This window comes from Lacerta agilis, chromosome 16, assembly GCF_009819535.1.
Source record: "Lacerta agilis isolate rLacAgi1 chromosome 16, rLacAgi1.pri, whole genome shotgun sequence".
In the NCBI taxonomy this organism is placed as follows: Eukaryota; Metazoa; Chordata; class Lepidosauria; order Squamata; family Lacertidae; genus Lacerta; species Lacerta agilis.
The window spans coordinates 7,071,962-7,087,479 of NC_046327.1; the positions used below are offsets into that span (position 1 = coordinate 7,071,962).

General features: G+C 43.0%; 1 protein-coding gene across 1 annotated transcript in view; it reads left to right on the forward strand.

Moving 5' to 3' along the window:
• Positions 1–15,518, forward strand: part of JAK2 (Janus kinase 2) — an 89,285-nt gene that overhangs the window by 61,652 nt on the left and 12,115 nt on the right. The window contains exons 10-18 of the mRNA XM_033172784.1: positions 1,687–1,798; positions 2,859–3,045; positions 5,251–5,378; positions 7,072–7,206; positions 9,607–9,694; positions 10,653–10,780; positions 12,148–12,286; positions 13,215–13,366; positions 15,233–15,383. Of these exons, the coding sequence (XP_033028675.1) occupies positions 1,687–1,798; positions 2,859–3,045; positions 5,251–5,378; positions 7,072–7,206; positions 9,607–9,694; positions 10,653–10,780; positions 12,148–12,286; positions 13,215–13,366; positions 15,233–15,383 (1,220 nt within the window). The remainder of the gene's footprint in view (positions 1–1,686; positions 1,799–2,858; positions 3,046–5,250; positions 5,379–7,071; positions 7,207–9,606; positions 9,695–10,652; positions 10,781–12,147; positions 12,287–13,214; positions 13,367–15,232; positions 15,384–15,518) is intronic.

Consider the following 15,518-nt stretch of genomic DNA (forward strand, 5'->3'; position numbering starts at 1 on the left):
TTCCATAGGAAAGGCAATATTGTGTTACAGAATCATTTTCAGCTTTTGCTGTCAGTGGGGCTGAAGGATGTCTGGTTTTCAACACTGTGATATATCACCAGCTAAACATTGTGATATACCAGTGATATACCAGTATGAAATAAGGATGTAGCTATGTAGAGGTGAATGGGGTAGTATCCTGGCAACTGCTACTACTTAGAGAGTCTAAAACAAATGCATTTTTACTTACCCATTTCAGCTGTATGCGCTGCTTCTTGTGTATAAAAGTGATATTACTGCTTCAATGCTTTCATTTGTTTCTATTTTATTTTATTTCATATTTCATCTATAAGCTGTCTTGAGTCCCTGTCAGGGGAAAAGGGTGGGAAATAATTAAATAAAATCCAGGTTTGGCACTGACCACACTTAAAGATCCTAGAGATACTTGTTGTTGTTGTTCAGTCGTGCAGTCGTGTCCGACTCTTCGTGACCCCATGGACCAGAGCACGCCAGGCACGCCTATCCTTCACTGCCTCTCGCAGTTTGGCCAAACTCATGTTAGTAGCTTCGAGAACACTGTCCAACCATCTCATCCTCTGTCGTCCCCTTCTCCTTGTGCCACCAATCTTTGCCAACATCAGGGTCTTTTCCAGGGAGTATTCCCTTCTCATGAGGTGGCCAAAGTACTGGAGCCTCAACTTCAGGATCTGCCCTTCCAGTGAGCACTCAGGGCTGATTTCTTTAAGAATGGATAGGTTTGATCTTCTTGCAGTCCATGGGACTCTCAAGAGTCTCCTCCAGCACCATAATTCAAAAGCATCAATTCTTCGGCGATCAGCCTTCTTGATGGTCCAGCTCTCACTTCCATACATCACTACTGGGAAAACCATAGCTTTAACTATACGGACCTTTGTCGGCAAGGTGATGTCTTTGCTTTTTAAGATGCTGTCTAGGTTTGTCATTGCTTTTCCCCCAAGAAGCAGGCGTCTTCTAATTTCGTGACTGCTGTCACCATCTGCAGTGATCATGGAACCCAAGAAAGTGAAATCTCTCACTGCCTCCATTTCCCTTCATGGATCCATGGATCACTGCCTTGTCGTGGCGAAGGGGCTTGAATTACTCAGGGAAGCTATGGACAGGTCAAGATGGACAGGTCATAGTGGAGAGTTTGGACCAAACGTGATCCACCTGGAGAAGGAACTGGCAAGCCACTCCAGTATCCCTGCCAAGAAAACTCCATGGACGAAATGGAGAGATACTTATGCCCCCCCCCTTTTCTTACCAGATTTTTTCCTTGCATTTGAACTGCTGCCATACTGATTTCAACAATCTTGTTAGTATTGTTAGGGGTTTGGGCTCTTATGTTCTGCCAGGTTTCAAATGAGACACCGAATGAGCCCCTTCCGTCTAGCGAAACGGGGATTTGGTTCTGCCTCCCTTACTCAGAGGGGAGAATGTTCTCTAGCATCACTTTAGAAATTCATAGTAAGTCTGTTTCCTTTTCGCTCTGCCAAAGGAGTTTGCCGGAGGTGCCCAGATGTTGTAACATGTAGGCAGTTGTAAGTGGATGGTCACGGTGTATATGAAACTTTTACCGGGGATAGAAATATGATGATCTCTGGATGTTGTGCATAGCTCAAAGGTTGCTAGCTTTTAAAAGCTTGGTTTTAACCCTTGTGCTCCCTGCCTCTTGTTTTTCCAAAACAGCATGGACTTCGCAGTCAATAAACTGAAGAGAGCTGGCAATCAGACGGGCTATTACGTCCTTCGTTGCAGTCCAAAGGAGTTCAGGAAATACTTTCTTACCTTTGCAGTGCAGGTTAGTAAAGAGGAGCGGAATACACTGTTACTTTGGCTGTGAACAAGAAAGAGAGGATTCAGAGAACCTTTGATTATAAGTGTTATCTGTTAAACCACTGTGCTTTTGAATATTTTTAAAAAGCTCAGCCACCTCTGTTATTGTTGTTGTTGTTCAGTCGTTCAGTCGTGTCCGACTCTTCGTGACCCCATAGACCAGAGCATGCCAGGCACGCCTATCTTTCACTGCCTCCCGCAGTTTGGCCAAATCTAGTTCTCAGTAATCTCTGTGCTTTGTGAACATTGCACATACCCATGTCAGCCTGCAAAGATCAGGAAAAAGTGAAGAAATATAACTTTCCTTTTCTTCCGACATGTTCATTCAGGCACCGAGTAATGGTGATTTAACTGTTAGAATTTAGCCATATCTTCTATTTGTGACTTCAAAAATAAACCTGTATTAATATTAGCATATCTGCACAATCTGTAGGTAACCAGGCATCATTTGTGCTACAAGTAACAAGAGATTGATGCTATTTTCATATGAGTATGGGACGCGGGTGGCGCTGTGGTCTAAACCACAGACCCTAGGGCTTGCTGATCAGAAGGTCGGCGGTTCGAATCCCCGTGATGGGGCGAGCTCCCGTTGCTTTGTCCCTTCCGGAAACATAGCTCAAATTTAGTACTCATTTCTGTTTTGTTTGCTTCCAGGGGGGGGGGGGGAATCCATTTGCAAATAACACGGAAATTAGCGCTAAACTTGTGCTATAATCTGCTATATTTCTGGAAGTGGTTTTTTTGTCAGGTAAAGGCTCGAATATAATGCAGAAATTAATAGTTAGGTGAACATCAGGAATACAGAATAAACTCCCACATGAATCCACTGGATGTGTCACTGAAGTTTTTATTATTGTTCTATAAATTTGGGGGGGTTTCTCTGAGCCTGCTATGCCGGTGCCTCCCTCTCATGCATGGATGGCGCCATTTTGTTTACAAAGGTATGGTTCCTAATTTAAATTCAGTATTATAAACAAAAGAGCTGTTTTAAAACAACGTATTTCTTACCGTTTCTTAATCTTCAGCGGGACAGTACCACGGACTATAAGCATTGCTTGATCACAAAAAATGAGAATGGCGAATATAATCTCACCGGAACGAGAAGAAGTTTTTCAAACCTCATGGATCTCTTGAACTGTTACCGGACAGAAACTGTCCGGTCAGACAGTATAATTTTTCAGTTTACCAGGTGTTGCCCTCCAAAGCCAAAAGGTAAATGATCTACAACTCCCTTAAGCGGTGGAGTTAATGTTTTTTTTGGTTTTAGACCTTGCTTTTTTGTAATAAAATCTGCCCAGAGTTACTTGCAAAAACATAAATACATTGCGCCGGGGGTGGGGGCAGGGGTTTGAAATGATAAAAACACAAAACTCTGCAATGAAAACAATAAAGTCAGAGAACTGGGGTCAGACTTTTCGAAAGCAGGCTCTCCGTTTAATCAATTTTATCTATGTGGACTATGGATAGCATTCAGTATATTATATATTTCTGTAACAGACAGTGTCGTATACAATATAGAATCTACTTGACGCAATAACCAATACATACTCCAAAGCTCCAAAACGTGGCATGAGTTGTACAAGCAACAGGGATTTGTGGCCCATGGTAGTGGTAGGAGGAGGATGTCGACTTAGACACTTTCTTTTCTTTTAGGCCATTTATTCATTTCATTCATTCTATAATCTGGTTGGTTTTAATAAATTGCCTGATAGCTAACGTACTGTAGAAGTACAGACACTCATAGGGCTGAGGGCTAGGTGTTTCAGAGCCACTCCTGGCTCTGGGGTCAAATTCAGGTGCAGCTCAGGCTCTCGTAACCGTGCAGAAGTAGCAACCAGCACTGAGATCCCTCTCTGCTGTGGTTCACCACGGCCGCGGTCTTCCTCCGATCCCCTTTTGTAGCATTCTGCAGAGGGCCTTTTCTGCCACGAAGGAACTGCGGAGACTGACGTGGGTTTGAGGAAAGAAAGCAGGGTGCAAAAAACAAACTGCAGATGTAGGAAGCTGCCCTCTTGCCAAGTATAGGATTCTGCTTGTAGCTGCAGTGGTGTTCGGGGTAGGGAACCTGTGGCTCTGCAGGTGTTGTTGGGACTAGAACTCTGCATCCCATGCCGGCTAGGACTGATGGAAATCGGTCCACATCTGGAGGGGCACATGTTCCCCATCTCTGGTGTAAGCCATGCTCCGTGCAACCGTGGCTAATGCAGATGAGGCAGAATTGTTTAATAATATTTGGATTGGGTCTGTGGAGGGAACAATAAAAAAAAAGTTTTGTTTTGTGGCCAGAAGTGGAACTGCAATACTGCTTGAACCATGTAAGGAAATAAGTTTGCAGTCTCCTGTACTATATCCCCCTGGTGGTGCAGCAGTAAAACTGCTGGCGCGTTGGCCAAGCTAAGCAGAGTCCCCTATGGATTTCGGATTGGATGGGGGACCCCGTGTTGAGATTCGTGCATTGCCAGGGGGTTGGACTAGATCCTCAGGGTCCCTTCCAACTCTGCAATTCTATAGTTCTGTGAAATACGCAACTAGGTCATCTTTGGACTTGTGTTTCTGCAACAACATTTCCCCACCGTCACCAACCCAGTGCTACACGACAAGCCGCTTTTTAAATCAAGGGTGTAAAATGTGATACAGAATGGATGTAGTTTGCATGTGTAGGCAAAGGTTATTTCAGCGCTACGCTATTGCCAGTTTTGCACAGAGAGATTCTAAAATTGCTAATGATTTTGTTAGACAGAAAGTGGAGCTCTTATTACATGTTAACACTACTGTTCTGGGTGATAGGCTTCTTTCCTTCCCCATTTTATTCTTACAACGACCCCGTGAAGTAGGTTAGACTGAAAGGCTCAAGGCGACTTAAGAAGCTTCATGGCTGAATGAGGAATTCTGATTCTCCTCTCCTCTCCTCTCCTCCTTCAAATGGCAAGTTTTCATTGTTGAAAAATGTGAAATGAAATAATACTTTGCCAGTAGTTTGGGCAGATACATGTAAACTAGTTAGCACTGCCTCCTGGTCTTATTGATTGTGTGTGTGTGTGTGTGTGTGTGTGTATACACACACACACACACACACACACACACACACAATGAATTCTTACACATTTTCAGCTCAAAAGTAAATATATAATTGCGACGATGTACATGTTCAGCTGCAAGTCAGCAAGACTTCAGTCCGAGAGACCAAGGTTCAAATCCTCACTCAGCCATGAAGCTCACCAGGTGTCCTTTGCCCAGTCACTGTCTCTCAGCTTAACCTGCAACACCGGGTTGTTGTGAGGTCAAAAATGGGGAGGAGAAAACCATGTACACCACCTTGAGCTCCCGGGAGGATGAGGTGGAATATAAATATAATAAATAAAATGAAATTAAGTCAGTCTGTGTGTGAACCAGGACTCTGTTAACTTCTCCTCACAGATAAGTCCAACCTCCTTGTCTTCAGGAGCAATGGAATTTCTGACTTGCCATCATCGCCCACCATGCAGAGGCATAATAACGTTAACCAGATGGTCTTTCACAAAATCCGGAATGAGGACCTGATCTTTGTAAGTTCACGAGACGTATCTTCTTGTGTAATACTCTGATCCTCAGCGCAGTCCATTGAATTAAATCCCATTAATTTAAAGGCACCAGAGTTGTTTCTCAGTGGTGTGTGTTACTGGAAATAATGTGCACATCCGGTGGGAAATTGCATTTACAGAAAACTAGCTATTTATTGTGATAAGTGCACCTGGAACCACAGAGTGGAAGTGTTCACTCTGTTGTATAAATTCATTTGCTGTGCGACTAAATTAAATGAAAATCAGCATGTGTGGTTTTTCTGGTTCATACTTTTATTATTAAGATAAATGTGGGAGTTTAAACTGGATGATGTCCTAATCATCATATTTTCTTTTCAGTGGCCCTTCTAGCCTTCCTACCGTCCATTCTCAAGTAAATTAACCCATTTAGTTTTGTGGCTTTTAACTTTATAGGGTATTGTACTCCTGAAGCCTCTCCACCAATAATAGTGCATGCATCAGCCAGGAAGGGGAGAGACAGAGTGACAACCATCAGAGAGATGTTTGTTTGGCAACTTCACCCTAGGCCAGTTTCCTCTGAAATCAAGTCCCCTTGAATTAAATGGAAGTTACTACCCCATGTAGCAGCAGCAGCAGCAGCAACAATTTTATTTCTTTAGCTGTAAACTGAGGCTGGGTGATATATCGATATTCAGTATATTGTCCAAAACCAGTTTGAGGTCCATATTGTGATATCAGCTTCGTAGTTTTTGACCTGGCAATATATCACACGAATCATGGTGTGTGTCTGTGTGTGCTATGCAGAAATCGCAATGTGGGGAAAACTGCGAAGCCAGCCAAGGCTTCTCTCGATTCCTGCAGCCCCTGCCAGCTCAGCTCTCCCCTGCTTCATGCAGGGGGGCAGCGAATCACAAGAGCAGGCGCCGGGAAAAAATCACGATGCGGGGGAAACAGTGAAGCCAGCCAGTGCTTCTGCGTAGCTCCATCCTTAATTTCAGACATTGTGATATATTTGCATATCACATTTTTGGGCTGGTGATACGTCACGATGTTGAAAACAAGACATCTCCCAGCCCTGTTGTAAACCATAGCAAATATTTAAAAAGACATTTGGAATTCAGCCACAAATCTGGTGCTTGATTTCCTGGCTGCCAACGCAATTAGAGAAACTCACAAATAACAAAAAAAAATTCCTTGTCTAACAGCAAAAGAACCTCCCTTGGTGTAACTCACACCCACCCACCATGACTTCGTGTAGGATCACTTTGGGCTCTCTCCCCAGGAGGGAAAATGAGAAGCCTCTAGCCCACCCTAGTCAGTCCACTCACCCTCAGAGAAATCACTTTTGCCTTCCAGCGACACCGTTCAAGGTGGTTGCTTGCAGGGCAAATCACGGATAGCTTCAAAGGAAGTTTGTGCAGTCAAATGGAAATAATTTCTCTGAACTCAGTTGTGCTTCCATTTGTGTGAACGCACAAAGGATTGGTCTCAAAGCCTCTCTCACGGAATATGCAATTAAATGAAGCATTTGATCCATTCAGTTATTAAGCTAAACTGTTTTTACATTATAATTGTTTCCTTTCAGCTGACACAGCTCCTGTATTAGTCTTGAAACTAGGTATGCTTTTGTTTAAAATCGGCGTGAGGGGATTTTGCAGGCGATTTACTCCCTCCACACACACTTCCCTCTTTATATTTCTGGGTTGTTGTTTTTTAGAACGAAAGCCTGGGCCAGGGCACCTTCACTAAAATTTTCAAAGGTGTGAGGAAAGAAGTGGGCGACTATGGCAAGCTGCATCAGACCGAAGTGCTGCTCAAAGTCCTGGATAAAGTGCACAGGAATTATTCTGAGGTTTGTATTCGTACTCCTTGGGTAATATACTTAATAGTTCATATGCAGGGGTATCTCAGCAGAGCAGGAATGCAGAGTTCAGCAAATATGGGATCGCAGCTTTAATTTTTAAGATGATGATGATGACGAAGAAGAAGAGTTTGGATTTGATATCCCGCTTTATCACTACCCGAAGGAGTCTCAAAACGGCTAACATTCTCCTTTCCCTTCCTCCCCCACAACAAACACTCTGTGAGGTGAGTGGGGCTGAGAGACTTCAGAGAAGTGTGACTAGCCCAAGGTCACCCAGCAGAAACAACAACAGACAGTCACAGTATCTGTACCTCAGAAAAAATACAAAACCGTGTATATCACTGGAAGAATTGCATAAATATGAAACTAAACTGACAATATCATAATGCAAAGGGCATTTATAAATATTTCATCAAAGGCAAACCTATATATGCTTTAAATTATCAAAGTGCTAGTACAAAGTGCAATTACAAAGTGCAAAAATACAAAGTGCCATATAATGTTCAATATAATGATGAAGATGGTATAGCAAATGTCTATCAGACGCGTAGGTCCATCCTCACAATGTTGGGGAAGGTTATTCAGAATCCCTCCAACATGTGGGTGTGTTCTCCCGACGGGTGGCTAGCTTCAAACTTCCCGTTTCACCGTTACCAAAGAAAAGTCCAGACCTTGAAGAAACCGTTGGTGTCATTGCCGCTTCGCTAGACGAAAAACCCGCTAGACGAAAAGTTTCGCAGAACGAATTATTTTCGTCTAGCGGGGCACCACTGTACACTTTTTACACCCTTGGTGAAGGGGGTGAAGTGCCTCAACACATTGGATTTGTGAGCTTAGTGAATAAATAATTAAATTAAATGTGTCTAGAATGGCATTTTCATCAGTAAATTGGCCTTCCATCTTTTCGCTCTACCATGTCTTTCCCTTGTTGAGGGAAATCTGAAACTCTGGAGGAGAGACAACAGGATTTCTAATGGCCAGAAAGTAGGATTTCTCCCAAATGGCAGTTCCTTTATCCTTCCTCCCGTGAACTGCCTAAGTCAAACAGTTTAATGAAAATATTAACTGAAAATATTAATGAAAATATGTCGCAGGATTTACCTCTACTTGATAAAGAAATTCATGCCCTGCCCTAAATTACATTTTGATCTTCACAAGGTTTTGTCCTAAATGTCTGAAGACTTCCTACAATATTAATTTCTTCCAATTATAGATCAATTGCAATTACGGAATTGTAGAGTTGGAATGGGGTCACGAGGGTCATCTAGTCCAACCCCCTGCAATGCAGGAATCTTTTGCCCAATGTGGGTCTTGAACCCACGAACCTGAGATTTAGAGTCCCATGCTCTACTGCCTGAGCCACAAGCTCTTGTAGCATTCAGGCTTGTTTCAAAGAAGTGCTCCTTGCTGATAACTAGGGCCATTTCACTTTTGCAAAGGGGTAGAGTTAGTTTCTGAGATTGCTGCTACTACACTAATTCTGTGAACAGCGATCAATCTAATAAAGTTTTATACTGATCTGGGATCAGTGCCTGATTTACGTATAAGCTAAACAAGCTATAGCTCAGGGCCCCACTGTCTTGGGGGCCCCCAAAAAAAATTAAAGGGGAAAAAACCTGGATGTACATTTCCAAAATATAAGATAAAAAAACAAATAAAATAAAACCTACATACCTGTACAGCAACAGTGTTTTGTGTAGGCTCCTCTTTGTTATGTGCAAATGGCTTTAGATACCTATTAGGTCCATAAATTGCCATATAGCATATATTCAACACAAAAAACAGCAACAATTTCTTGTTGACAAAGGACAGCTGGGCACATAAAGGGCCCCATTACTTTCAGTAGCTTAGGGCCTCATCAAACCTAAATCTGGCCCTGTCTGGGATAATTGCTGTTTCACACAGTCAGATGTTCGTGAGATAAACATGGGCATTTTCACAGTGTCTCTGTGTAATGTGAGGTCCATCTTATTGAATGATCCAGCTGATAGAAGCTCCCTCTGATTTCAGTCTTTTGAAAATTAAGTGCTTGCCAGTTACTCATCGGTTGGAACTGTCATGCATTGTTACATGCATTGAAAACTAGCACCGTCATCACCCCCCCCCCCCCGCTGTGGGCAGATGTAAGAGTCCTTGTGTCCTCATGGGGGATTTTCCTACTGCCAGTAAATTGACATGAATCACTATTAAAGCAGTTAGGCGTTGTGAGAAACAATGATTAAAAACAGGCCTGCGGAGAACAACAGCACCAAATTAATGACACAGTATCGTAGCGGAAGTTGGGGAGCTGAAGTTATGTGAAAGTGCAGGCGGTTTTTAATTAAATTTTATTCCAAACAGTTCCCGTTAGGGTTCGCTCTGCTAATTATTGTTCCCTATCTCTTGCAGTCTTTCTACGAAGCAGCAAGCATGATGAGCCAGCTTTCCTACAAGCACTTGGTATTAAATTATGGAGTTTGTGTCTACGGAGAAGAAAGTGAGTAAAGCCAATTAACTGCTTTGTGTGCCCCAATTGGAGTTCTGTTATTACCTCCCTGTATGCAAATAGCTATTTCCGAACACATTTGCCTTCTTATCAGGTACATGTTGTCTGGCAAGGAACTACAAGTGTCAGTGCGAAACAATGAGAGATAGAAATGCCCTAGGTTGGTGTAATCATACAATCCTAGAGTTGGACTGTGTGTGGGGATGGGGAGAGGTACAAATCCCCACTGAACCACAAAGTTTGGGACAATCGCCATCTCTCAGACTAACCCCCAGCATAGTGTTGCTGTGAGACGAGTTGGAAGAGACCCCAAGGGCCATCCAGTCCAACCCCCTGCCAAGCAGGAAACACCATCAAAGCATTCCTGACAGATGGCTGTCAAGCCTCCGCTTAAAGACCTCTAAAGAAGGAGACTCCACCACACTCCTTGGCAGCAAATTCCACTGTCGAACAGCTCTCACTGTCAGGAAGTTCTTCCTAATGTTTAGGTGGAATCTTCTTTCTTGTAGTTTGAATCCATTGCTCCGTGTCTGCTTCTCTGGAGCAAAGTTTTACACCAGAATCTTACCTTTCACTTCATGGCGCTGCTTTTTCTGTGGTTGCATTCTCTCTATATCTGAACAAAGTTGTGTTGTTAAGTTTGTTGACGTTTAAGCAATTTGTGATTGGGGTGAAAGCTAGAAAAAAAAATTCTACAATCTGTAGTCTGAGTCCCAAGAATGGCTCAGCGTTAATTTTGCTGAGGAAACAAGAGTGTCAGTTCCATAATTTGCAGCACGCAGCAGTCTGCAGGGATGAAACAGATTTTTCCAAATGTGGCTGGAAGGAATTGTGACTGGAAAGCAAGGCTGGCTTAAAATTCCATTCATCATCATCATCATCATCATCATTATTATTATTATTATTATTATTATTATTAATTATTGTCTGTATCTATATTTCAAATTAGATATTCTGGTACAGGAATATGTAAAATTTGGGTCATTGGATACTTATTTGAAGAAGAATAAAAATTCTATAAACATCTTGTGGAAGCTGGAAGTTGCAAAGCAGCTGGCAATGGCAATGCATTTTTTCGTAAGTATCTTACATTTCCCCCTAGCAAAATGCTGAAGGTCAGGGATTCACTCCCCCCTACCCCTAGTGTGGTAGAGAGCCAGTGTGGTGTAGTGGTTAAGAGCGGTGGACTCATAATCTGGTGAACCGGGTTCGCGTCTCCGCTCCTCCACATGCAGCTGCTGGGTGACCTTGGGCTAGTCACACTTCTTTGAAGTCTCTCAGCCTCACTCACCTCACAGAGTGTTTGTTGTGGGGGAAGAAGGGAAAGGAGAATGTTAGCTGTTTGAGACTCCCGATCCAAACTACTACTCCTCCTCCTCTTCTTCTTCTTCTCTTGAATTAGTTAGAATAGGAAATATCTCTATATTTTGAAGGGGGAAAAACAAAAAACGAATTCCTATGCCCCACAAATAACCCATAGATGCATTTTAAATAAAAGGTCACATTCTACTCATGTAAAAACACGCTGATTCCCAGACCGTCTGCGTGCCGGATTGAGAAGAGCCAGTGTGGTGTAGTGGTTAAGAGCGGAAGACTCGTAATCTGGTGAACCGGGTTTGATTCCCCGCTCCTCCACATGCAGCTGCTGGGTGACCTGGGGCTAGTCACACTTCTCTGAAGTCTCTCAGCCCCACTCACCTCACAGAGTGTTTGTTGTGGGGGAGGAAGGGAAAGGAGAATGTTAGCTGCTTTGAGACTCCTTCGGGTAGTGATAAAGCGGGATATCAAATCCAAACTCCTCCTCCTCCTCTTCTTCTTCTTCTTCTTCTTCTTCTTCTTCTTCTTCGTGATATTGGCGAAGATTTTTAGACATATTCATTGGTGTTTCTGTTTGTAGGATCCAGACAGCTTGCACACACGTCTTGTTTTCACGCTCACTCCTTTAAAAATCTGGTGTCTTATGTGTGGTAGACTATGATCTGAGTTGTGCTGTTAAACAAATGCAGGAAACTCCTGCTTTACCTTGGGGGGGGGGAGCAGGAGTAAAGCAGACTTGTGTAAATAATAGCTTTTCCCCAGAAGCAACGATTGGATAAAGCCTGTAATTAGTTTTTTTATAATCTCCTTCTGCTCTTCTTTCTCTTCTGGGAAACAGAGAGTAAGTGTGGAGTTTGTCCCAGATAGATTAGGGCCTCGGTGGTGAATTTTGCCATGCTCCTCTTCACTGCATTTAATGAAGTGCTGGACCTCTGCCACTAAGTTCAAGCCAGGCACTCTACTGTGTAAATTAGCCATTTAAAGCTGCATCTCAGTTCCTTCTTATGTCCACTTCTCAAAGTATTTGCTCATGTAAAAATGTGCCAGCCAGAAATGCAGTTAAGGAAGTTGGCGGTTGATCTGTGCTCAGGAGGGAAAATAAGCAATGCTTCTTTGCCTTTTATCAGGAAGATAAAAACCTTGTTCATGGGAACGTATGTGCAAAAAACATCTTGCTTATCAGAGAAGAAGATAGGAAATCCGGGAACCTTCCTTTTATCAAGCTCAGCGATCCTGGTATCAGCATTACAGTTTTGCCGAAAGACAGTAAGTCTCTGACTCATCCGTTTCAGCAGTTCACCTGCTACCTTGAAAATGTCATTGGGTGATTATCTCCTCCTCTCATTGCGCTTAAACTTTAATTCACTGAGGTACCTGCTGGTCTTGTTTGGGAAGCCATGAAACTCCCTCAAGTGTGGGGCGTGCTTTTGTTTTTTTTCTGTTGCCGGCATCATTTTGCTACTTAAAACTATTTCCATGCCAGCGGGCATACCTACTGCAAAAAATGAGCATGCATATTCTATTGAAACCAGTATGTGAAAACACTGCTGGAAATGGAAAACCCAGCAGAATAGACCCATCAGGCTTCAAGAGTCGTAGCCAATTTTAGTCTTTCACCCACTGAGAATCCCCATTTAACACTCTGAAAAAAGATGAATCTGGTTCAGGAGTAGCCAGTGCAATGTATTTTATATGATGCTGAGCTCCAGCTCCCATCAGACCCAGCCAGCAGGATGAGTCCACCTTGAAGACACCACACAAACTGCCCCTGATCCATTTGTTGGATTTAAAGCATTTTTGCCTCACCTGAAGAGTTACGTGAGATACCCTGTCTCTTTTTCCTTACAAATTGAATTCCTTGGGATTAGGATTTTTATCTGAAGGAACCAAGAGAATCAAAACCTCTCTGTGTGTTTACATGCTTTAGCTCATGCCTCCTATGCTTAAGTCTACATGCGAGAATTTCTAAAATATTTCTTAAAGCCCACAGACATGGAGCTTCAAGTTTGTTTGCTTGTTTGTTGTCATTTACAAGCCCTAAAGATATTTATAGACCACATTTGCACCAGAGGTCCTCAGAGATTACCTAATATAATTGAGCAGCAATTAAAACATCCTACCAGGAAAAAAAAATCAGATGCTTTCTGATTCATCCTAGTAGCAAAATTGCCTTGTTTTTTCCATGATTGTCCAGTTCTCCTTGAGAGAATACCATGGGTTCCACCTGAATGTATCGAAAATCCAAAACAGCTGAGTTTGGCAACGGACAAGTGGAGTTTTGGAACCACTCTGTGGGAAATCTGCAGTGGGGGAGACAAGCCTCTTAGTGCGCTGGATTCTCAAAGAGTAAGTACCATGTGAAGTTGAACATCTTTGTATTGGTGAACATGCTGTGCAGCGATGGGCATAAGCCACTGTTAAAGTATTTGGAAGCAACTTCCACATGTGATTCTGCCCCTCACCGGGTTTAAGCTTTAGGAAAGATTTCTTAGCCTGCTAGGCAGGTTTATTTAAACTACAGGGGAACTTGTAAGCAATAGTCTTTTCCCCAGAAGCAACGATTGGATAAAGCCTGTAATTACTGTATATACTCGAGTATAAGCCGAGTTTTTCAGCACATTTTTTGTGCTGAAAAAGCTGCCCTTGGCTTATACTCAAGTGAAGCGGGCGGTGGGGGGTGGCGAGAAAGAAGCCCTTTCTCTCTGCTCGTGCCGCCGTCGCCCGCTCACCCCAGTCAACCATACCTTAAGAAATGTGCAAGAATGGCGGTTCTTTACTCTCCCCAGGCAGCTTGTTCCATTCCTGAACTGTTCGCATAAATGCAAACTTTAGACCCCGGAAGGCAGAAAGCCTATCAGTTAAGGAAGTATTAAAACCCCACAGGTGCTCACTTTCCCTGGCTCCTGCTTAAACAGGACAAGATCCCAGCCTTCTCTGTGTAACACAAGGGAACATTGCACTGTGGGTTAAACCACAGAGCCCTAGGGCTTGCCGATCAGAAGAATGGCGGTTTGAATGCCCGCAACGGGGTGAGCTCCACAGCGGCAAAGGAGGAAGAGGAAGGAGCAGCCCAAAGGGCTGCTTTCGAGCTGCTCGTTCCTCCTCCTCCTCCACAGTGGCAAAGGTGAACTGGCTTATATTCGAGTCAATAAGCTCTCCCAGGTTTTTGTAGGAGAATTAGGTGCCTCGGCTTATATTAGGGTCGGCTTATACTCGAGTATATAACGGTAGTTTTTGGCAATCTCCTTCTGTTCCTCTTTCTCTTCTGGGAAACAGAGAGTAAGTCTGGAGGTTGTCCCAAATAGATTGGGGCCTCTGTAGTGGAAGTACACTTGCCTGGCAATTCCTTGGTGGTGATTCAGACACGCTGTGATTTAAAGTCACGTGGCACAAAGGATACGCACCATGTGGCAGGCGCAACATGTCACCTGATAGTGAAACCTTGTATTTTATGGTATAGTTTGAAAACCCTGTTAAGAATTACAGTCTTAAATGAAAAAAATAGTTTCACATTGAAAAATCTCTTGAAAGTCTTTTAGAAATTGATGCAAGGGCTTCTACGATGCATGTCAGATGTATAATGAGACAACTGGAGACCAGGGAGACCAGGACAGGGCCCCGTTTCGGCGTAGATGCCTTCCTCAGCTGGTAATTCCTCAGATTACTCCGTGCTATCTAATATTATTTGATATTGCCAGCTGAGGAAGGCATCTACGCCGAAACGGGGCCCTGTCCTGGTCTCCCTGGTCTCCAGTTGTCTCATTATACATCTGACACGCATCGTAGAAGCCCTTGCATCAATTTCTAAAAGACTTTCAAGAGATTTTTCAATGTGAAACTATTTTTTTCATTTAAGACTGTAATTCTTAACAGGATTAACACTATATTTGTATTTACTTATGAGTAAACGCATCTTTTTGGTTGAAACTTCTGGCCAGAGTTCTTAATTATATTTATTTCAGTGTGTTTTGTAATAAGAACTCCAACTTTATTTATGGTTTGAAAACCAGCACAATTTTGTGTACGAGGGAACCCCTCCCCATCTCTTAAACCGAAGTTGTTTGTGTGGGAGACAAAAGAAGTGTTGTATTTGATGTTTGCTTGGGCATGTAAAAGAATCTCCTTTGCTGTTGAAAGTATCTCTTTTCTCCCCCCCCCCAAAAAAAACTACTCAGAATTGTCCTAAATCACTGTCATTTCTTCGAATTCTAGAAATTACAGTTTTATGAGGATAGGCATCAACTTCCTGCTCCTAATTGGACAGAACTAGCAAATCTTATAAACAACTGCATGGATTATGAGCCAGACTTCAGACCCTCTTTTAGAGCGGTTATACGTGACCTTAACAGTTTGTTCGCTCCAGGTATGTTGATGGAGAAGAGGTAACTAAGTTTTGGTGGGAGGTGCAATATGTTTTCTGATCTGCAGTTGGAGTAGAATCCACTGCATAGGCCAGTAATGGCCAAACTTGGCCCGCCAGCTGTTTTGGGACTACAAT